Source organism: Mustelus asterias, chromosome 15 (assembly GCF_964213995.1).
Source record: "Mustelus asterias chromosome 15, sMusAst1.hap1.1, whole genome shotgun sequence".
Taxonomy (NCBI): Eukaryota; Metazoa; Chordata; class Chondrichthyes; order Carcharhiniformes; family Triakidae; genus Mustelus; species Mustelus asterias.
This window is the reverse complement of record NC_135815.1, coordinates 8,869,788-8,894,128: the sequence shown is the minus strand read 5'-3', so window position 1 is coordinate 8,894,128 and position 24,341 is coordinate 8,869,788. Positions and strand designations below refer to the sequence as shown.

Sequence of the window (24,341 nt, the reverse complement as noted above, 5' to 3'; positions counted from 1 at the left end):
TGCAATGTTCAAGGGGGCAGGCGATGGCCTAATTAGGCTATTAATCCAGAAACTCAGCTAATGTTCTGGGGACCCGGGTTTGAATCCCGCCAGGGCAGGGATTTGAAATTTGAATTTAATTTTAAAAATCTGAAATTAGAAATCTACTGATGACCACAAAACCATTGTCGATTGTCAGAAAAACCCATCTGGTTCACTAATGTTCTTTAGGGAAGGAAATCTGCCATCCTTACCCGGTCTGGCCTACATGTGACTCCAGAGCCACAGCAATGTGGTTGACTCTCAACTGCCCTCTGAACTGGCCTAGCGAGCCACTCAGTTCAAGGGCAACCAGGGATGGGCAATAAATGCTGCCCATACTTATGGATTGTTGTGATATGTTTGTATGTGAGAAGGGAGTTGTTAAGGATGAGCTTAAAGGTTGACTCCTCTCCAGGGAGAGAAGGGAGACAAGAAAAGAGAGATAAGTCATAGTCAAGAAAGCTGAATCATCAAGTTATAAAATCAGATAATTAGAATTAATTACCACACAGTAATGAGTTTACACATTTAGAATGTGTAAATTCATTACCCTGTGGTAATTTAATGGGTGGCACAGTGGTTAGCACTGCTGCCTCACAGCGCCAGGGACCTGAGTTCGATTCCTGGCTCAGGTCACTGTGTGGAGTTTGCACATTCTCCTCGTGTCTGCGTGGATGTCCTCCGGGTGCTCCGGTTTCCTCCCACAGTCCAAAGATGTGCGGGTTAGTGGATTGGCCGTGCTAAATTGCCCCTTAGTGTCAGGGCGACTGGCTAGGGTAAATGCATGGGGTTATGGGGATAGGGCTGGGTGGAATTGTGGTCGGTGCAGACTCGATGGGCTGAATGGCCTCCTTCAGCACTGTAGGGATTCTATGGATTCTATGAATGGGAGAGTGCTGATTCAACAAGATGGACGAGTATCTAATCTCTCAAAGAGCAAAGAAAATTACAGCACAGGAACAGGCCCTTTGGCCCTTCAAGCCTGCACTGACCATGCTGCCCGACTGAACTAAAACCCTTCCGGGGACCGCATCGCTCTATTCCCATCCTATTCAAGACATCCCTTAAAATTCACTATCGCATCTGCTTCCACTACCTCCCCCGACAGTGAGTTCCAGGCACTCACCGCCCTCTGTGTTTAAAAACTTGCCTCATACATCTCCTTTAAACCTTGCCCCTCGCACCTGAAACCTATGCTCCCTAGTAAAAGAACAAAGAGAAAAAAAATCCAATCTATCCTCATAACTGAAGTTTCTCAATCCTGGAACCAAACTGGTAAACCTCAACGGCTGAAAAGGGTTCAGTGCTTCATTCTTATGTCAATCCTTTGAGTGTATAAAGATACCGACTGAACCACACAGCAGGAAGCAATGAAGCTAATTGGCATGAGCCATGAATAAAACTGGAGCAACTGGTTCAACCTCACACTGAGTAGATTATCATAATTGTTGGACAATGTTTTCTGTCAACTAGATTCAGAAGTTTCCAGGCTATGGAGCAGTAATTTGGAATGACAATGGAAAACATTTCACATTCGAGGCAAAGTTAGGGTGGCGTCACTGCCCAGTAATTGTTCTCTAGTCCTCATGACACTGCTCATTAGATCACACCCTAAACTCTTCCAATTTTGATACAAAATAAAATGTAAAAGTTTAAGAGAAAACTATGTTCACGCCGGATATCATGTTGAGGAGGTGACATGAATTGTGCTTGCATACTGTATAACTGAACTCTTGAATAGATAAGATTCTGTGGGCACAGAACAACATGAATCTCCCATGCTACCTTCTCTGCCACCTAGTGGTCAACACAGTAAGAAGTCTCACAACACCAGGTTAAAGTCAACAGGTTTATTTGAGTCATAGTCGTGGAGTCATAGAGGTTTACAGCATGGAAACAGGCCCTTCGGCCCAATTTGTCCATGCCGCCCTTTTTTTTTTAAAACCCCTAAACTAATCCCAATTGCCCGCATTTGGCCCATATCCCTCTATACCCATCGTACCCATGTAACTATCTAAATGCTTTTTAAAAGATAAAATTGTACCCGCCTCTACTACTACCTCTGGCAGCTTGTTCCAGACATTCACCAACCTCTGTGAAAAATATTGCCCCTCTGGACACTTTTGTATCTCTCACCTTAAACCTATGCCCTCTAGTTTTAGACTCCGCTACCTTTGGGAAAAGATATTGACTATCTAGCTGATCTGTGCCCCTCATTATTTTATAGACCTCTATAAGGTCACCCCTCAGCCTCCTACGCTCCAGAGAAAAAAGTCCCAGTCTATTCAGCCTCTCCTTATAACTCAATCCATCAAGTCCCGGTAGCATCCTAGTAAATCTTTTCTGCACTCTTTCTAGTTTAATAATATCCTTTCTATAATAGGGTGACCAGAATTGCACACACTTCTGCCAAGTTTGTACTCCCTGACTTGTCTAAGAGGCTTCAAGGTGACTTAGACAAGTTGAGGGAGTGGGCAAATTCATGGCAGATGCAATATAATGTCGATAAATGTGAAGTTGTCCACTTCGTACGGAAAAACAGAAGGGCAGAGTATCATTAAAATGGCGATAGTGGGAAGTGTTGTACCAAGGGATCTGGATGTCCCTGTACACCAGCCACCCAAAACAAACAACGAACATCCCCTGCACGACAAGTAAACCAAACCCGGTCCACACCTGTCGCTATCCGCCACGAAAGGATAGACATCCTCACCACCACCATTTGGTAGCAAAAGCTTTGGTAGCGCTGCTCCTTCATCAGCTAAGTGGGAGTTCTGTTCACAAACAGGGCATATAAAGACACAAACTCAATTTACAAAATAATGGTTGGAATGAGAGTCTTTACAGGTCTTTTCAGGATGCCCTCGACATAGCCGGAGAGGTTCTCGCAAAGGTGTGTTCTTTGGTCAAAGAACACACCTGTCAACTCAACAGACTGATCAAGACCTTTGATCCGAACCTTCAGAGCACCCTCCGTGCTCTCATCCCACGTACTCCCCGCGTTGGAGATCTCTACTGCCTCCCGAAGATACACAAGGCAAACACACCCGGCCGTCCCATCGTGTCGTGCAATGGGACCCTGTGCGAGAACCTCTCCAGCTATGTCGAGGGCATCCTGAAACCCATTGTACAAAGAACCCCCAGCTTTTGTCGCGACACTACGGACTTCCTACAGAAACTCATCACACATGGAGCAGTTGAACCAGGAGCACTCCTCGTCACAATGGATGTCTCGGCACTCTACACCAGCATCCCCCACGATGATGGCATTGCTGCAACGGCCTCAGTGCTCAGCGCCAACAACTGCCAGTTTCCAGATGCAATTTTACAACTCATCCGCTTCATCCTGGACCACAATGTCTTCACCTTCAACAACCAGTTCTTCATCCAGACACATGGAACAGCCATGGGGATCAAATTTGCACCTCAATATGCCAACATCTTCATGCACAAGTTCGAACAAGACCTCTTCACCACACAGGATCTTCAACCGATGCTATACACTAGATACATCGATGACATTTTCTTCCTTTGGACTCATGGTGAACAATCACTGAAACAACTATATGATGACATCAACAAGTTCCATCCCACCATCAGACTCACCATGGACTACTCTCTGGAATCGGTTGCATTCTTGGACACACGCATCTCCATCAAGGACGGTCACCTCAGCACCTCACTGTACCGCAATCCCACGGATAACCTCACGATACTCCACTTCTCCAGCTTCCACCCTAAACACGTTAAAGAAGCCATCCCCTATGGACAAGCCCTCCGTATCGCAACAGACACCTCCAGACGCTGAAAGATGCCCTCATAAGAACAGGATATGGCGCTCGACTCATCGATCGACAGTTCCGACTGCCCACAGCGAAAAACCGCACCAACCTCCTCAAAAGACAAACACGGGACACGGTGGACAGAGTACCCTTCGTCGTCCAGTACTTCCCCGGAGCGGAGAAGCTATGACATCTTCTCCGGAGCCTTCAACATGTCATTGATGAAGACGAACATCTCGCCAAGGCCATCCCCACACCCCCACTTCTTGCCTTCAAACAACCGCACAACCTCAAGCAGACCATTGCCCGCAGCAAACTACCCAGCCTTCAGGAGAACAGTGACCAAGACACCATACAACCCTGGCACAGCAACCTCTGCAAGACGTGCTGGATCATCGACATGGATCATCATGCTGGATCATCGACATGGATGCCATCATCTCACGAGAGAACACCATCCACCAGGTACACGGTACAATTCTTGCAACTCGGCCAACGTTGTCTACCTGATATGCTGCAGGAAAGGATGTCCCGAGGCATGGTACATTGGAGAGACCATGCAGATGCTACGATAACGGATGAATGAACCGTTCGACAATCACCAGGCAAGAGTGTTCTCTTTCTGTTGGGGAACACTTGAGCGGTCACGGGCATTCGGCCTCTGATCTTCGGGTAAGCGTTCTCCAAGGCAGCCTTCACGACACACAACAACGCAGAGTCGCTGAGCAGAGACTGAGTTCCGCACACATGAGGACGGCCTCAACCGGGATCTTGGGTACATGTCACACTATCTGTAACCCCCACGACCTGCCTGGGCTTGCAAAATACACATCTCTTTAACCTGTGCTTAACCCTCTCTCCACTCACATTGTCTGTACCTTTAAGACTTGATTACCTGTAAAGACTCGCATTCCAACCATTATTTTGTAAATTGAGTTTGTCTCTTTGTATGCCCTGTTTGTGAACAGAACTCCCACTTACCCGACGAAGGAGCAGCGCTCCGAAAGCTAGTGGCGTTTGCTACCAAATAAACCTGTTGGACTTTAACCTGGTGTTGTGAGACTTCTTACTGTGTTTACCCCTGTCCAACACCGGCATCTCCACATCATGACCTCGTGGTCAAACCAGCAGCGACAACAATGGTGAGAATACTTTGCAGTTTCCTCACTTGTCATCTCATTTAACCATTCGGCATTTCTTTTGTCATTTAATCTCTCCTGTCTTCTGTGCCATCATTCATCTTCTCCTTTGTCCTATTCCTCCTCTTCTCTTTTTCTATTTTTTATTTGCTCAAGGCCGGTTACATCTTTTTTTGATTTTTGATTTGATTTATTATTGTCACATGTATTAGTATTGTTTCTTGCGCGCTATACAAAGCATACCGTTCATAGAGAAGGAAAGAAGAGAGTGCAGAATGTAGTGATTGATTTGATTTAATATTGTCACATTAGTGTACAGTGAAAAGTATTATTTCTGGCGCGCTATACAGACAAAGCATACCGTTCATAGGGTACATAGGGGATAAGGTTAGAGTGCAGAATATAGTGTCACAGTTACCGATAGGGTGAAGAGAAAGATCAGCTTAATGTCTGATAGGACCATTCAAAAGTCTGATGGCAGCAGGGAAGAAGCTGTTCTTGAGTTGGTTGCTACGTGTTTTCAGACTTTTGTATCTTTTTCCTAATGGAAGAAAGTGGAAGAGAGAATGTCCGGGGTGCTTAAGGTCCTTAATTATGCTGACTGCTTTGCCGAGGCAGCGGGAAGTGTAGACAGAGTCAATGGATGGGAGGCTGGTTTGCGTGATGGATTGGGCTACTTTGTAGTTTCTTGCGGTCTTGGTCAGAACAAGAGCCATACCAAACTGTGATGCAACCAGAAAGGATGCTTTTACATGTGGTGCACATGTCAAAATTGGTGAGAGTCGTAGCGGATATGCCAAATTTCCTGAGTCTTCAGAGAAAGTAGAGGTGTTGGTGGGCTTTCTTAACTATAGCATCAGCATGGAGGGACCAGGACAGGTTGTTGGTGATCTGAACACCTAGAAACTTGAAGCTCTCGACCATTTCCACTTCATCACCTTTGACGTAGACAGGGGCATGTTCTCCAATACACTTCCTGAAGTCGATGACTATCGTTTTGTTGACATTGAGGGAGAGATTATTGTTGCCGCACCAGTTCACCAGATTCTCTATCTCATTCCTGTACTCTTTCTCGTCATTGTTTGAGATCCGACCCACTACGGTGGTGTCGTCAGCAAACTTGAAAATGGAGTTGGAGGGAATTTGGCCGCACAGTCATAGGTGTATAAGGAATGTAGTAAGGGGCTACAAAATTTTTATCCAGTTCTGATGTAAGATCACTGGCCAGAAACATTAAATCAGTTTCTCTCTCTTCACAGATGCTGTCTGACCTGCTGAGCAGGTCCAGTTTTTATTTCAGATTTCCAGCATTAGCAGTACTTTGCTTTTTGTACTGTGATGGATCAACTTTATTGACATAAGGTTCCAGTTTCTGATGCAGCATTTCAATGTGATACCAAGCTTCCAAACGTCTAAGAGCTTGGCATATGGTCACTTATAAAATAGTTTTGAAAAACAATTACCTTCCTACCATCAGGACAAGATGGAATTACTGATTAAACAGTGAAACAAAGTTCTGTTTAAACATCTGCATAATATCATGCCTCCTTGTAGGAGGGAAAGTGGAGGTGGAGGTGGGGGGGGCTTTCACCACAAAGCTCGAAGGATGCCAACGTCATCCCTTTGTAAATAGAAACAATGAGATCGGAGTGATTGTATAGGGGAGTTTAAGATTCACAGAAGGAAGGGGTTTGGGGCAAGAGATGCAGGGGGCAGCAAGGTTGGCAGAGTGATGAACACTGCTGCCTCATGGTGCCAGTGACCCGGGTTCGATTGGGTGACTGTGTGGAGTTTGCACGTTCTCCCCGTGTCTGCATGGGTTTCCTCTGGGCGCTCTGGCTTCCTCCCTCGTTCTTCCTGAAAACAACCAGTAGATGTCCTCCTCTGGCAATATGTTCAGTTCATGAACAGATAAGAGTCACACACGAAACCACATACTTAACTTGTCTCTGACACAAGCCCTGCAGTTTATTTATAACCCCGGCCCACTTCCATCTGCAACTGGGATAACAATTACCCAGGTCACAGATTACTCCAGAGCTTCAATCATTGCTGCTGTGTGTGGGTGGCTGGAGGCACCAGGACAAAGCCGATTTCAATTCACTTGTTTTTCTGCTTTTCCCCCTCCTCCGAATGCAGGATAAGGAGCATTGGACAACTTGACAAATACAGATGCTTGGGGCAGGTCATAAATCTTACCTAACACCGTGGCAGAGAGCTACCTGACATCTACAAGAGAGAATTGCTATTAAAGAACACAGGGCTCAAATCACTGAAACATCGATCTCTCCCACCAGAATAGAAGACAAATTGTTGAGTGGATTGAGAGAAGGTGTTTCCTCCGCTGCAGGGGAAGTCCAGAACAAGGGGGAGTAGAACCTTATAATTATAGCTAAGCTATTCAGGAGTGATGTCATCGATTACACCAAAGCTGGTGGAAAATGGAACTCTTTCCCCAAGGCCGCAGAGGTTGGGGGTGAATTAAGAATGTCAAGACTGAGGCCAATAGCCTTTCGTTAATCAAAGTTATTCAACAATATCAAACTGGGGAAGGGGAATGGTGAGGGATAGATGGAGTTCAGATATGGGTTGGCCATGATCGAATTGAATAGCAGAACAGGTTTGATGGGTTAAATCATCTCCTTCTGCTCTAACGTTTGGTGAAAACTCTGGCACGCCATACATTCCAGGCTATGGGCCAAGTGCTGGGATTAAGGGGGGCAGGTCAGGGCATTTAATGCATCAGTGCAGATTCGATGGGCCGAAGGGCCTCTTCTGCACTGTAGTATTCTGTGAAAACTCGATGCAGTTGTCAATTTCACTTTGTCCTAGAATCCCTACACTGCACAAGGCCATTTGGCCCATCGAGCCTACATCAACAACAATCCCACCCGGGCCCTACCCCATAATCCCACACATTTACCCCACTAATCCCCCTAATCTACGCCTCCTGGGACACTGAGGGGCAATTTATCATGGCCAATCAACCTAACCTGCACATCTTTGGACTGTGGGAGGAAACCCACGCAGACATGGGGAGAACATGCAAACTCCACACAGACAGTCACCCAAGCTAGGAATCGAATCCGGGTCCCTGGAGCTGTGAGGCAGCAGTGCTAACCACTGTGCCACCGTGCCACCCTTTCGAACTCCAGCTGCCAGTGGCTTAATTCGATAGGTACATTTCTCCCATGGCCCAGCTAGCAGGTTCAGGGACAGGCAGTATAGGGAAGGCTGGGGATAGAAATTGGCGCAAGTTGGTTTCACGCTGGCATGAATTTCTCCGTAACGTCAGCAGGAAAACATGCCGGGACAAATCATGTTTGGAACATGGGGAGGGAGTGGGGGGGGAGTGCGGCGGGGGAGGTGGGGGTGGTGCAGATATTGGCACTCATCTAAACAATGTCTGATTCAGCCTCTGGAATTGGGAATGGAAGCCACTAGCAACCTTGGACCCTGGAACACCACAGCAGTGCATGCAGGGAGCATCAAGAGGTGGATCTTCCAGATTCAGTGTCATTGAGGAGGTCCATCGAGCAGCCTCAGAATGTTCCGGGAGATCCATCTGCTTACTCAGAAGGTCTATCTTCTTTCTTCAATAGTGGGTCACTGATGTTGGCTGTCTTTTCAATATGGCGCCTGGGTATGATAGCAGACTACGCATCATTGAGCCTGCCCTGGCACAGGACCTGGTCCCAGATGGGAGAATTCCACCCGATATCTTTGCTTGTTGGACTTGAGGGTACACACGCAAAAAAGTACAATTGGATGGACTGGCATTCCTGGATGGGTTATCTGCAATCCCTCTTGCAACCGACATGGAATGGACCAAGTCACCATGTTCTGCCTCTCACCCCCAAGTGGCAATTTTAACAATCCTCGAGCTGAAGATAAAATGATTCTAAAAAAATATTTTAAGATGAATCTCTCTTAAGCTGTCAGGTTGCTCTCTGCCACGGTGTTAGGTAAGATTTATGACCTGCCCCAGGCATCTGTATCTGTCAAGTTGTCCAATGCTCCTTATCCTGCATTCAGAGGAGGGGGAAAAGCAGAAAAACAAGTGAATTGAAATCGGCTTTGTCCTCTTGCCTCCAGCCACCCACACACAGCAGCAATGATTGAAGCTCTGGAGTAATCTGTGACCTGGGTAATTGTTATTAGTGTCATAAGTTAGGCTTACATTAACACTGAAATGAAGATACTGTGAAAATCCCCGAGTCGCCGCACTCTGGCGCCTGTTCGGGTACACCGAGGGAGAATTTAGCACGGCCAATGCACCTAACCAGCATGTCTTTCAGACTGTGGGAGGAAACCGGAGGAAACCCACGCAGTCACGGGGAGAACGTGCAAACTCCGCACAGACAGTGACCCAAGCTGGGAATCGAACCCAGGCCCCAGGCACTGTGAGGCAGCAGTGCTAATCACTGTGCCACCCATAGCATGAGTGGTTTATCTGAAGGGAAATGAATCAGACCTGGCTTCGAGTCTAAAATAAAACCACAAAAAATATAGGAGACAAAAAAACACATTCAATTATCAATCTTTATTTGAAAGACAAAAGTTGGGGTTTGATGTTGCAGTTGTATAGAACGTTGGTTCGGCCGCATTTGGAATACTGCGCCCAGTTCTGGTCGCCACACTACCAGAAGGACGTGGAGGCTTTAGAGAGAGTGCAGAGAAGGTTTACCAAGATGTTGCCTGGTATGGAAGGGCTTAGTTATGAGGAGAGATTGGGTAAACTGGGGTTGTTCTCACTGGAAAGACGGAGGATGAGGGGTGACCTAATAGAGGTGTATAAAATTATGAAAGGCATAGATCGGGTGAACAGGTCGGTGGTGACATTCACGAGGGGTCATAGGTTCAAGGTGAGGGGGGGGTGGTTGAACATGGATATCAGAAGGATGTATTTTACACAGGGTGGTGGGGGCCTGGAATGCACTGCCTGGGAAGGTGGTGGAGGCGGACACACTGGGAACGTTCAAGACTTATCTAGATAGCCACATGAACGGAGTGGGAATGGAGGGATACAAAAGAATGGTCTAGTTTGGACCAGGGAGCGGCGCGGGCTTGGAGGGCCGAAGAGCCTGTCCCTGTGCTGTATTGTTCTTTGTTCTTAAAACAGTTACATTTAACACAGAGTGGATACAAATAATTAACTTTCAGCAATTGCATATAAACAGGATGAAAAGTTTTTTTTAAATAAAACAAAATAATTCAAATACTTTCCAGCTATGCCATTACAGTGATTTTGGAATTCAGTTAAGACAAATTAAATTTAGGATGTGAGTGTTTTGGCCCACAGGATACTGTGTGCAATTCTGGCCACCCTATTATAAAAAATATATTATTAAACTAGAAAGAGTGCAGAAAAGATTTACTAGGATGCTACCGGGACTTGATGGTTTGAGTTATAAGGAGAGGCTGAATAGACTGGGACTTTTCTCTCTGGAGGGTAAGAGGCTGAGGGGTGACCTTATAGAGGTCTATAAAATAATGAGGGGCATAGACAAGGTAGATAGTCAATATCTTTTCCCAAAGGTAGGGGAGTCTAAAACTAGAGGGCATAGGTTTAAGGTCAGAGGGGAGAGACACAAAAGTGTCCAGAGAGGCAATGTTTTCACACAGAGGGTGGTGAGTGTCTGGAACAAGCTGCCAGAGGTAGTAGTAGAGGCGGGTACAATTTTATCTTTTAAAAAGCATTTAGATAGTTACATGGGTACGATGGGTATTGAGGGATATGGGCCAAATGCGGGCAATTGGGACTAGCTTGGGGGTTTTAAAAAAAAAGGGCGGCATGGACAAGTTGGGCCGAAGGGCCTGTTTCCATGCTGTAAACCTCTATGACTCTATGATTATTTTGATCCCCTCTCTGCAGGATGATGAAGTGAGGCTGTCAGAAACTTCTAGAACTTCTTTCAAAGAGGACGAAGCTTTGACGACCGAGTCCAAGGACGCCAGAGCCAATTGTCAGAGCTTCCACATTCTTACACCCCTACGTCCAGTGTGATCAGCAAACTCAGAGAACTGGAGTGCAGAGCCAGGAACCCTTTGGTGCACCATTGCTCACTCGCACTCGTTAAAACTAATGCGCTGTAGAGACAGCTCACTAATTGTTCCTACACTGTAAAATCATCATTCGTAAATGGTAATGATGAGTGGAATTTTCCTACCCAGGCCCTATTCCTGTAACCCCATGTATTTACCCTGTTAATCCTCCTGACACTAAGCATGGCCAATCGATCTCACCCGCACATAGACTCCCGACAGTGCAAGAGGCCGCCATTCGGCCCATCGAGCCTGCACCGACCACAATCCCACTCAAGCCCCAGGCCCATAACCCTAGCTAGTCCCCCTGACACTAAGGGGCAATTTAGCATGGCCAATCCACCTAACCCACACATCTTTGGATTGTGGGAGGAAACCAGAGCTCCCGGAGGAAACCCACGCAGACACGGGGAGAACGTGCAAATTCCATATAGACAGCAACCCAAGCAGGGGAATCGAACCCAGATCCCTGGCGCTGTGAGGCAGCAGTGCTAATCACTGTGCCGCCGTGCCTCCCATCTTTGGAGTGTGGGACGAAACCGGAGCACCCGGAGGAAACCCATGCAGACATGGGGAGAACGTGCAAACTCCACATAGACAGTCACCCAAGGCCACAATTAAACCTGGGTCCCTGGCGCTGTGAGGCAGCAGTGCTAACCATTGTGCCACCTTTTCGAACTCCGATTGCCATTGGCTTCATTCGATAGGTAATTTCTCCAATGGCCCGGCTAGCAGGTTCAATGACAGGCAGTATAGGTCAGGCTGGGGATAGAACGTGGCGTGAGTTGGTTTCACGCTGGCATGAATTTCTCCGTAACGCCAGCAGGAAAACATGCCGAGACAAATAATTTATGGAACATGGGGGTGGGTGTGGGGTGCAGATGTTTGGATTCACCTAAACAATGTCTGGTGCGGCCTCTGGAGTTGGGAATGGAGGCCACCAGAAACTTTGGACCCTGGAACACTACAGCAGTGGGTACGGGAAGCATCTAGATGTGGGTCTTCCAGATTCAGTGTCATCGAGGAGGTCCACCAAGCAGCCTCAGAATGTTCCGGGAGAGCCATCTGCTTACTCAGAAGGTCTATCTTCTTTCTTCAATAGTGGGTCACTGACGTTGGCTGTCTTTTCAATATGGCGCCTGGGTATGATAGCAGACGATGCATCATTGAGCCTGCCCTGCCACAGGACCTGGTCCCAGATGGGAGAATTCCACCCGATATCTTTGCTTGTTGGGCTTCAGGGTACACACGCAAAAAAGCACAATTGGATGGACTGGCATTCCTGGATGGGTTATCTGCAATCCCTCTTGCAACTGACATGGAATGGACCAAGAGACCATGTTCTGCCTCTCACCCCCAACTGGCAATTTTAACAATCCTGGAGCTGAAGATAAAATGATTCTAAAAAATATTTTAAGATGAATCTCTCTTAAGTTTATTTATTAGTGTCACAAGTAGGCTTACATTAACACTGCAATGAAGATACTGTGAAAATCCCCTTGTCGCCACACTCTGGCGCCTGTTCGGGTACACTGAGGGAGAATTTAGCACAGCCAATGGCACTTAACCAGCACGTCTTTCGGACTGTGGGAGGAAACCGGAGGAAACCCACGCAGTCACGGGGAGAATGTGCAAACTCCGCACAGACAGTGACCCAAGCTGGGAATCAAACCCAGGCTCCAGGCACTGTGAGGCAGCAGTGCTAACCACTGTGCCACCCATAGCATGAGTGGTTTATCTGAAGGGAAATGAATCAGACCTGGCTTCGAGTCTAAAATGAAACCACAAAAAATATAGGAGACAAAAAAGACACATTCAATTATCAATCTTTATTTGAAAGATAATAAAACAGTTACATTTAACACAGAATGGATACAAATAACTAACTTTCAGCAATTGTATAGAAACAGGATGAAAAGTTAGAAATAAAATCTCACCAATTTTAACAGAACAAAATCTGCCCTCTGCGTCTTTTTTAATATTAAAACAAAATAATTGAAATACTTTCCAGCTATGGCATTACAGTGATTTTGGAATTCAGTTAAGACAAATTAAATTTAGGATGTGAGTGTTTTGACCCACAGGATTATTTTGATCCCCTCTCTGCAGCATGATGAAGTGAGGCTGTCGGAAACTTCTAGAACTTCTTTAAAAGAGGACGAAGCTTTTACTCCCGAATCCAAGGACGCCAGAGCCAATTGTCAGAGCTTCCACATTCTTACATCCCTACGTCCAGTGAGATCAGCAAACTCAGAGAACCAGAGTGCAGAGCCAGGAATCCTTTGGTGCACCATTGCTCACTCGCACTCGTTAAACCTAATGCTCTGTGGATTTTCACAGTATCTTCATTGCAGTGTTAATGTAAGCCTACTTGTGACACTAATAAATAAACTTAAGAGAGATTCATCTTAAAATATTTTTTAGAATCATTTTATCTTCAGCTCACTAATTGTTCTTACATTGTAAAATCTTCATTCGTAAATGGTAATGATGAGTGGAATTTTCCCACCCAGGCCCTATCCCTGTAACTCCATGTATTTACCCTTCTAATCCTCCTGACACTAAGCACGGCCAATCGATCTCACCCGCACATAGAATCCCGACAGTGCAGAAGGAGGCCATTCGGCCCATCGAGCCTGCACTGACCACAATCTCACACAGGCCCTATCCCCATAACCTCACGCATCCACCCTAGCTAGTCCCCCTGACACTAAGGGGCAATTTTAGCATGGCCAACCCACCTAACCTGCACATCTTTGGACTGTGGGGGGGAAACCGGAGCACCCAGAGGAAACCCACGTAGACACGGGGAGAACGTGCAAACTCCACACAGACAGCGACCCAAGCCGGGGAATCAAACCCGGGTCCCTGACGCTGTGAAGCAGCATTGCTAATCACTGTGCCGCCGTGCCTCCCATCTTTGGAGTGTGGGAGTAAACCGGAGCACCCGGAGGAAACCCACGTAGACACGGGGAGAACATGCAAACTCCACACTGACAGACAGTCACCCAAGGCCGCAATTAAACCTGGGTCCCTGGTGCTGTGAGGCAGCAGTGCGAACCACTGTGCCACCGTGCTGCCCAGTGATTGAATCAGCAAAGACTATGGTTCAATCAGTTCACTATTATATTGGGTCTTCTCCAAAGCCATTCAAAAGGATTCGGATCCACTGTAGTTTAAATCACAATTTTTACAGCTTATTGGGGAGAGTGCTGAGCGTCACACAAATATGAGAATTGAAGGAAAGGGATCCTCAGATTTCAGCCCAGTCAGTAGGGAAAGAGATGATGGATGCGAAAGAGGAAGGGTGGAATAAAGAGAAGGGGACAACAACAAAAAAAGAACACAAATAGAGAAAAGAATTGGACTAAATCTCTAAATTTATGCTTGCATTGACATACCTAGTCAATATTTCAAGGTATAGTTTTCTTAAAAAGGCACTTAAAAAAAGGCAACAACTCATGATTTTAAGAAGAGTATTCATTAAGAACCTTTCAAATCCACATTAAAATTCTAACAGTTTCTGAATAGTTCACAGTAACAACAGATTTGCACAAATACTTCACCTGGTGGGGTTTGGGGTAACTCTCCACGTCAGGTCCTTGTACTTTGGTACCATCCCAATGTTACAATTCACCACTATTCCAAAACACTTTCCCCGCCGCACTGCTTCCCTGAATGTGTCAATTCCGCATCCCGGTTCAAGTCGGTTCTCATCTTCGGGTACTTCTCCCGATCCACCGCTTTTCAGGTCCGAGTGTCGACCGTCGGTCTTGCAATGTCTGCTGACAGTTTGGTCGGATGTCACAACCAATGCTTTCCACAGGCAATTTCCAGCTACTGAGGTGTTGGGGGTGGGGGGGGGGGGGGGGGGGTGGGGGTTACCAGCCCTGACTCAAGTGTCGCTGAGACCAATTATATTATCCTGCTGATTGCTGCCCTCAGAGAGAGGGGTAATTTCCTGGCGAATTTCACTCAGTTCCACACTGCCTTGAGCTACTAAAAAGACAAGCCCTTCAGTTCCTAGATTTACAGTGTGTAAGGGGATCTAAACAGAAAAGGAGGACTAGACTCCTCGAAAGGTGCAAATTCTTCACCTATTAGCCTTAAGACAGTGAACAAGGCTGGTTATTTTTTCATGAACAGAATCACGGACAAGTCTACCCTTTTCTTCAGCTCATGCCAACTTTCAATCTGGACAGCAATACAGAGCAGGAAATCTCGCCGTTACCTTTTTTTGGTAATAGCTCGAACGAGTTTAGCACCCACACCTCTCCTGACTTAACATGATCAACTCAGCACTGACTGGAAATTGCACACTGGAGCTTTTGGCTTGTCTGCTATTCCCAGTGGTGTCTTTGACACGAGGCCGTTGAATGTTGTTCATATTGTTTTTGTTAATAAAAATCGTGCTCACGATAGCATTCCTCCCGACAGGAGAAGGACAGCAGTTATATAGAAACCCTACAGTGCAGAAACAGGCCATTCGGCCCATCAAGTCTGCACCGACCACAATCCCACCCAGGCCCTACTCCCATATCCCTACACATTTACCCGCTAATCCCTCTAACCTACTCAGGACACTAAGGGGCAATTTTAGCATGGCCAATCAACCTAACCCGCACATCTTTGGACTGTGGAAGGAAACCGGAGCGCCCGGAGGAAACCCACGCAGACACGAGGAGAATGTGCAAACTCCACACAGACAGTGACCCAAGCCGGGAATCGAACCCAGGTCCCTGGAGCTGTGAAGCAGCAGTGCTAACCACTGTGCTACCGTGCCGCCAAATATACATTTGACTTCTCCAGTTCCACGTTACAACTTTAAAAACAGAAATTCGATTACCAGTACAGGTCCCTCACTGTCAGAAACTCAACACGCACATCCCCCTAAACCCACTCATCACTCTCAATCGCTTTGTGTGAATTCTAATACAACTGGCACCGTCTTGAGTGGGTAAAGGAGATGTTGGCCTGAAAAAAAAACAAAAGTAAAAGTGAAGTTTATACCTGTAGCAATTCCAGTGAGTAGCACCCAATGCTACATTTGGTAACAATGAGCTGAAAAAGTCTCAGGTTCAAACCCTACTCAAGGAGCACAGAATCTAAGCCGATACGGCAGTGCGGTACTGAGGGAGTGCTGCACTGTCACAGGTGGCGCCCTCTGGAGGTGATGTTAAAATCTCTCCAGGAAACACTGCAACTTTTTTTTGTAAAAGTAGTTTATTAATTAGTCACAAGCAAGGCTTACATTAACACTGCAATGAAGTTACTGTGAAATTCCCCTAATCGCCACACTCCGACACCTGTCTGGGTCAATGCACCTAACCAGCATGTCTTTCAGACTATGGGAGGGCACCGGAGCACCTGGAGGAAACCCACGCAGACATGGGGAGAATGTGCAAACTCCACACAGACAGTGACCCCAGCCGGGAATCGAACCCTGGTCCCTGGCACTGCGAGGCAGCAGTGCTAACCACTGGTGCCACCGTGCCATCCACTTTGGTACACTGGTTGTAGAGATCCAAGGATTTTTGCAAGCCATCCAGACCCAGCTCATGTTAAAATAACCCGAGCAGATTATTGTAAATAGACAATGCAGAGAAAACAAACAATCAAGAGTTTACAATATTGTATGCGAGATCTTACAGTGACTTTATAGAAAGCTCTACCCAGTGGAAAAGCCAGCTTACTCACCCACTTCACTATAGCTGGATATCTCTGCTTTTCCTGATGAGTTTGTAAGTTTCCAATTTCTGGCTTTTCTTTCCTTTCCCTTGGATTTCGTCCTCAATCTGCCGAATGACATTTGTTCACAGAAGTTTAGAAGGATTTTAGACAAATGATAGATTTTTTTAAAATGTTGGCACTCTTTTCTGTGTTTGTCGAGAAAGGACTTAATTAGGGTAATAATGGACAGGGAGCCAATGGCCTTTTGGTATTATTGCTAGACTATTAAGCCAGAAACTCAGATCATGTTCTGGGGGACTAGGGTTCGAATCCCGTCACGGCAGATGGTGGAATTTAAATTCGATTTTTAAAAAATCTGGAATTAATAATCTACTGATGACCGATTGTCGTAAAAACCCATCTGTTTCACTAATGTCCTTTAGGGAAGGAAATCTGCCGTCCTTACCCGGTCTGGCCTACATGTGACTCCAGAGCCACAGCAATGTGGTTGACTCTCAACTGCCCCCCAAGGGATGGGCAGTAAATGCTGGTCAGCCAGCGACACCCATGTCCCACAGATGAATAAAAAAGATGATAATTAATTGAAGCAACTCTGTCAAGTTCAGAGGTTTCCGTGTGACTAAATGAAAAAGGATGTGGCCACTGTATTTTTGTGGATAATACAACATTAAATAGGTCAGAGTTTCAATGTGGAGTGAGATTTGTCTCACCACACTCCCAGCTCCCCTTCTCAATCAATTGATGTTGAGGCTGGATCATTGAATACTCAATATGTGATCAGCAGCAATACACAGTGTGAAAGACCAAGAGCACTATAAAGTGAGATAACCGACAAGTTATATTCCCACAGACAGACATCACACAGAATCTGCAGAACGGGAAACCATTCAGCCCTTCATACCTGTGCTGGCTCTTTGACAGAGGGCAAATGCGAAAAGAAAGATTGAATGGTCCAGTGGAGAGAATCATACCATCCAATCAATCCATAGTCAGGAGCAGTCAGGGAACCACAGTCACAAGAGAAAAACAATTTGGTACAAATTGTACACCGGAGAGGCGGCCCATCATTAGATTCAGCCTGTGCATTATCAATACAGTAAGAAGTTTAACAACACCAGGTTAAAGTCCAACAGGTTTATTTGGTAGCAAAAGCCACACAAGCTTTTGGAGCTCCAAGCCCCTTCTTCAGGTGAGTGGGAATTCTGTTCACAAACAGGGCATATAAACAGGGCATTATGCCCTGTTTGTGAAAAGAATTCCCACACCTGAAGAAGGGGCTTGGAGCTCCAAAAGCTTGTGTGGCTTTTGCTACCAAATAAACCTGTTGGACTTTAACCTGGTGTTGTTAAACTTCTTACTGTGTTTACCCCAGTCCAATGCTGGCATCTCCACATCATCATTATCAATACAACAGTGACCACAGGCAGAGACACGCGCGCGCACACACAGACACGCGCGCGCACACACACACAGACATGCGCGCACACACACAGACACGCGCGCACACACACACACAGACATGCGCGCACACACACAGACACGCGCGCGCACACACACACAGACACGCGCGCACACACACACACAGACACGCGCGCACACACACACACAGACACGCGCGCACACACACACACAGACACGCGCGCACACACACACAGACACGCGCACGCACGCACACACAGACACGCGCGCACACACACACAGACACGCGCGCACACACACACACAGGCACGCGCGCACACACACACACAGGCACGCGCGCACACACACACACAGGCACGCGCGCACACACACACAGACACGCGCGCGCATGCACACACAGACACGCGCACGCACGCACACACAGACACGCGTGCGCACGCACACACAGACACGCGCACACACATTTGCACTGCGCCCAGCTACTCTCATACGCATCTATACACAGACATAGGGGGAGGCAGTGGCACAGTGGTATTGTCACTGGACAAGTAATCCAGAGACCTGGGGGAGCCAGGTTCAAATCCCACCATGGCAGATGGTGAAATTTGAGTTCAATAAAAACAAAGAACAGTACAGCACAGGAACAGGCCCTTCGGCCCTCCCCAAGCCTCCGCCAATCACATTGTCCTATCTAGACCAACCGCTTATATCCCTCTATTCCCCATTTGTTCATGTGTCTATCCAGATGAGTCTTAAATGTCGCTAACGTAACTGCCTCAATCACCTCATTGGGCAGTGCATTCCAGGCCCCCACCACCCTCTGTGTAAAAAACCTCCCCCCACACATCTCCACTGAACCTTTCACCCCCTTATCTTGAATTTGTAATTGTCATTGCTTTCCATTTCTCTCTTCGTGTTGGATTCACGCCCTTTATTCTCTCTATGAGCTGCCATTAGCAGTCTTTTCCCCTGGTTTCTGTGGCTATGACTCATCTTTCATTCCCTCACCCTGCAGTATAAATATCTCCCACTTTCTGTGCCTTTTAGCTTTGACAAAGGGTCATCTGGACTCGAAACGTCAGCTCTTTTCTCTCCTTACAGATGCTGCCAGACCTGCTGAGATTTTCCAGCATTTTCCCTTTTGTACTCACATCCACAGACACACACAGACACACACAGACACACACAGACACACACAGACACACACAGACACACACAGACACACACTCACCCGGTCTATCATGTCACTCTTTCCACAGGGACCTAACCCTCGAAGAATCATGGTCACTATGAGGCAGCGGATAGACAGGATTGCCTCAACGGCCGACAGCACCATTGATGGGAACCACAGGGCCAGTGTGGTGTCCTGAAAACAGACAGAAAGGATCTCCATCACACAGGAAAAATATCTGACAATTTCAGCTTTTAAACCAGGTGACAAAATTCCGACAATTTCTACATTACACTGCTTCACAACACCTTGATCTTTGAGTTGGAAATGAAGTGGGTACGGTTAGGATTGAGAATGGTTGGTGCCATTGGCTCCCTCTGTACTACATCTTGCCTTATTTTCCTGCTGTCTTCTACAAAAAATTGGAATAATTCAATGGTAATGGGGTTCTCATGAGGCATCCCATTAATATTCAGTCCAAAATCCACAAACGGGACTGCTCTGGTAGACCCAAAGTATCAGCCTCTTCCTGCCCCACTGAACTCATTGCTTCCTATCTTCTCATCCCCCTTGTCAAGTCTCTGCCCACCTACACTCACAACTTCGCCGATACCCTATGTAGCATCAACAATTTCCAATTTTTCCCTCTGGATGTTCAATCCCTCTCTACACCTCCATCCCCCACCAGGAGAGTCTTGGGACTCTCCCCTTCATCCTTGAGCAGTGGCCCAAACAATCCCTGTCCACCACACTCCTCTGCCTGGCTGAATCGGTTCTCTCCCTCAACAATTTCTCCTTTAACTTGTCTCACTTCCTGAAAATAAAAGCTGTGGCCATGGGTACCTGCATGGGCCCCAGTTACGCCTGTCTTTTTTGTGAGTTATGTGGAACACTCCTTGTTCCAGTCTTACTCAGGCCCTCTCCCACAACTCTTGCTCTGTTACACTGATGACTACATCGATACCGCTTCATACTCTTGTCTGGACCTGGGATAAATTATTGACTTTGCTTCCAATTCAGTTCTAAACATCTGAACTTCATGCAGTTTGCAGCAATCGTCATGTCATTTTTTTCCAATATTCACCACGATTGGGTTTGGTTGCAAAATATAAAATTAGCTTTAAAGGATGTTGCAGGTGCCCCAAAGCCAACTCCCTGACTGTGAGAGGTTTTAACATCCAGCAGGGAGACAAGCTTAGATTTAACACGTGCTCCTGACGGTCAAGGGGTGGGAAGAATTCCAAAAACATCCGGTTATTGCATGGATTAAAAAGTAACGGAATGTTCCCTTCTGCACAATTAAACTTACAAGTCCAATCCTCAGCTAAGCTTTGTCAAACAATAACCTCTCATCTGATGTACGTCTGCTATAGGACTCGGTAAATACATCAAAACCAATGTTCACGCCCCCGCGGTATGGGGCAAATTCTGCTCAGACTTAAGAGGAAAGACTTAAAGAGAAATCAGATCTTATCGGCTGGTACAGTTACTATGTTGGAAATTTGACCAATAACCCGCTGGCTATTTTTGACTAGAAACGTAGAAACTCTGCAGTGCAGAAGGAGGCCATTCAGCCCATCGAGTCTGCACCGACAACAATCCCACAAGGGAAGGTCATTGATGAAGCAGCTGAAGATGCTGGGCCTGTGACACTAGCCTGAGAAAGTCCTGAAGGGATGTCCTGGGAGTGCCAATGATTGACCTCCAACAACCATAACTACCTTGTGCCAAGTTTGGCTCCAACCAATGAGAGTGTTTTCCCCAATTCCCATTGACCCCAGTTTTGCTAGGGCTCCTTGTTGCCACACTTGGTCAAATGCAGCCTTGATGTCAAGGGCAATCACTCCCACCTCACCTCGGCAGTTCAGCTCTTTTGTCCATGTTTGGGCCAAAGCTGTAATGAGGTCAAAAGCTGAATGGCCCGGACGCAACTAAACTAAGGGCAGCATTATTCCATCTGGGGACTAATTCCCATGGTGGGGCAGGGATGTGGAGTGTTTCCCACTGCAGAGGCCAGCAGTTAAACCAGCTCCGACACCATTACTTATGCAACTGGGTGCTTGCCCCATATTCTGTGGTAGATATTGCACCTAGTCACTGTTCTTTCCAGGTGCCATCTTGAAGACAGAAGGTGGACCTCCTGAAAAAGAAAATGGATCTCCAGGAACATTGTGAGGCTGGGAGATGGACTCCCTCCAGGACACCAAATCTGGAAGGTCCACCTGTCGCTGCTTCCCCCACCCATAGCTGTGGCATTCTGGGATCAGGTGTTCCCATTGGCCTCCATCCTGAATTCCGAAGGCAGCCTCAGGCATTGTTCAGTTGAGTCCCGACATCTGCACGTCACGTTATTCCGATTGTGGTTTCCACCGGTGCGTTTTCCCACTGGCGCCGCAGGAAATCGGGTGTGGGTAACTGGACCTTCATCCAGGAAATCGGGTGTGGGTAACTGGACCCTCATCCAGGAAATCGGGTGTGGGTAACTGGACCTTCATCCAGGAAATCGGGTGTGGGTAACTGGACCTTCATCCAGGAAATCGGGTGTGGGTAACTGGACCTTCACATCCCATTGGTGAGTTGTAAACAGATTTCTCGCAGCAGCTTTCCCAGTCCGCCATGACGGACGTCAGCAGAAGATCCCACTGTAAATTGGGCGGCACGGTAGCACAGTGGTTAGCACTGCTGCTTCACAGCTCCAGGGTCCTGGGTTCGATTCCCGGCTTGGGTCACTGTCTGTGTGGAGTTTGCACATTCTCCTCGTGTCTGCGTGGGTTTCCTCCGGGTGCTCCGGTTTCCTCCCACAGTCCAAAGATGTGCGGGTTAGGTTGATTGGCCATGCTAAAATTGCCCCTTAGTGTCCTGAGATGCGTAGGTTAGAGGGATTAGTGGGTAAAATATGTAGGGATATGGGGGTAGGGCCTGGGTGGGATTGTGGTCGGTGCAGACTCAATGGGCCGAATGGCCTCTTTCTGTACTATAGGGTTTCTATGATTTCTATGATTTCTAAATTCACGCCAGCGTTAAAGTGATTTTTGGGCCTCGCGCCCGACATTGAACCCGCCAGCAGGGCCTTGGGAGAATTCCCTCGACATCAGCGAGCAGGTGATTGCCGAGTCGGTGCTGCTTAATGGTACTTCCGAGGGCCCCTTTCATCACTTTGCTAATGACTGAGGGCACAGGGAAAGAGCAATAATTTCAAAAACCTTGAAATGCCCAATTACTTACGTAAATGCGTGTGGTGTCAAACGGGCAGTCATTCATTATCGCTGCCCTGTCGGAGATGGCTGGCACCATTGTGGAGTTGCAGCCAGAAATCAGGTTCCTGCCGCCCTGTGACACCGTCAGCACAATGGCGAGGAGCACGCCGATCGAACAGGCAAATGATACCAAAGTATTTAACAGCGAGATTGACAGCAGTCCCCAGTGCTGTGGAAATATAATTGGGAATTCGGTGAAAAGGCAAAAATGACACACAATGGAAATCCGAGATTGGATAATCACCAACCTTAAAAGGAATTCTGCAACCCCTGCTTTCAGCTAGCTGAACCCACCTCAACTTAATTCCTACCTGAAGAAATCCTCACAGGACTGGGACATCATGTAAATTAATACCCAAATCTATGATTTGTGGGGTCGACATGGTGGCACAATGGTTAGCACCGCCGCCTCATAGCGCCGGGGACCCCGGTTCGATTCCTAGCTTGGGTCACTGTCTGTGCGGAATTTGCACGTTCTCCCCGTGTCTGCGTGGGTTTCCGCCGGGTGCTCTGCTTTCCTCCCACAGTCCAAAAGACATGCTGGTTAGGTGCAATGGCCATGCTAAATTCTCTGTCAGGTGTATCTGAACAGGCACTGGAGTGTGGCAACTAGGAGATTTTCACAGTAACTTCATTGCAATGTCAATGTAAGCCTACTGGTGACACTAATAAAAAAAACTTACAAGAAACTTATTTTTCAAAGTTATTCGTGGTTGTAAATCTCTTTTCTTTCCTTCTTGAGCACGCACGTGTGCGTGTGTGTGTGTGCGTGTGTGCGTGTGATAACTATCCGCCAGGTTTGAATGTGTGAATAAACAATATTTCTGATTTAATCCAAAGAGTTTGCAGTGAGTCACTTTAAAAATTGATGTCACACAAACAGAGGGGAAATCCACCCACAGCCTATTTCAAAAAATTAAAACGAATCTCTTTATGGACAGACAGCGAGAAAAATTAAAGGGGTTCAGTTTGCCTCTCTCCCTTATAAGCTTATCTGCTTGAAAAGATCACTGCAGTTGGATCCCTGGAGATCCCCTTCTCTTGGAATCAGATTGAAATTGCCAGCGGGAAAGGGGAAATCCACACCACAGAGATCGCTACATCGTTGAAATCAGTGGTGAGTGGCATCACTTGCTGCTGACTGCAAAATCAAGCCAATACTTAATCGGATTGCTGAGTGAGGTACAGATGCACTAATGATATAGAAATGTGTTTGTGTGGAAAGGGTGACCTCGCTCTGAAACTTTACCATGGAATTCTATCCAAGCTGCATTTACCCTGTCAATGTAGATACATTTATATAGCACCTTTCACAATATCAGGACCTCCCAAAGTACTTCACAGCCAATCAATTATTTATGAAGTGTAGTCATTATTATAAAGCAGACAACCATCTTCCCCACATCAATGTGACTGACAGTCTTTTGTTTAGGATGATATTGGTTGAGCGAAATATTGACCAGGACACCAGGGGAGAACTCCCTCGTTCTTCCTCAAAATAGTGTTGAGAGATCTTTGATATCCACCTATGAATGTGGGGCCAAATTCCCCTCAACTCAATTTCCAGGTTTACCGATGATACCACCGTAGTTGGTCAGATCTCAATGAGTACAGGAATGAGATCGTGAATCTGGTGAACTGGTACGACAACAATAACCTCTCCCTCAATGTCAGTAAAACGAAGGAGATCGTCATCAACTTCAGGAAGCTTAGTGAAGGACATGCCCCTGATTACATCAATGAGGGCAAAGTAGAAAGGGTCGAGAGCTTCATGTTTTTAGGTGTCCAGATCATCAACAACCATCCTAGTCCTCCC

At 46.8% G+C, this 24,341-nt stretch overlaps 1 protein-coding gene across 1 annotated transcript in view; it reads right to left on the bottom strand.

Moving 5' to 3' along the window:
- Positions 1 to 12,797: 12,797 nt before the first annotated feature.
- The window catches only part of krtcap3 (keratinocyte associated protein 3), a 31,223-nt gene continuing 19,679 nt past the window's right edge, over positions 12,798 to 24,341 (bottom strand). Inside the window, exons 4-9 of the mRNA XM_078229439.1 lie at positions 22,494 to 22,694; positions 19,329 to 19,463; positions 16,685 to 16,782; positions 15,782 to 15,961; positions 13,434 to 15,451; positions 12,798 to 13,330 (exon numbers count right to left, since the gene is read on the bottom strand). Coding sequence (XP_078085565.1) covers positions 16,693 to 16,782; positions 19,329 to 19,463; positions 22,494 to 22,694 — 426 coding nt within the window. The 3' untranslated portion in view covers positions 12,798 to 13,330; positions 13,434 to 15,451; positions 15,782 to 15,961; positions 16,685 to 16,692. The remainder of the gene's footprint in view (positions 13,331 to 13,433; positions 15,452 to 15,781; positions 15,962 to 16,684; positions 16,783 to 19,328; positions 19,464 to 22,493; positions 22,695 to 24,341) is intronic.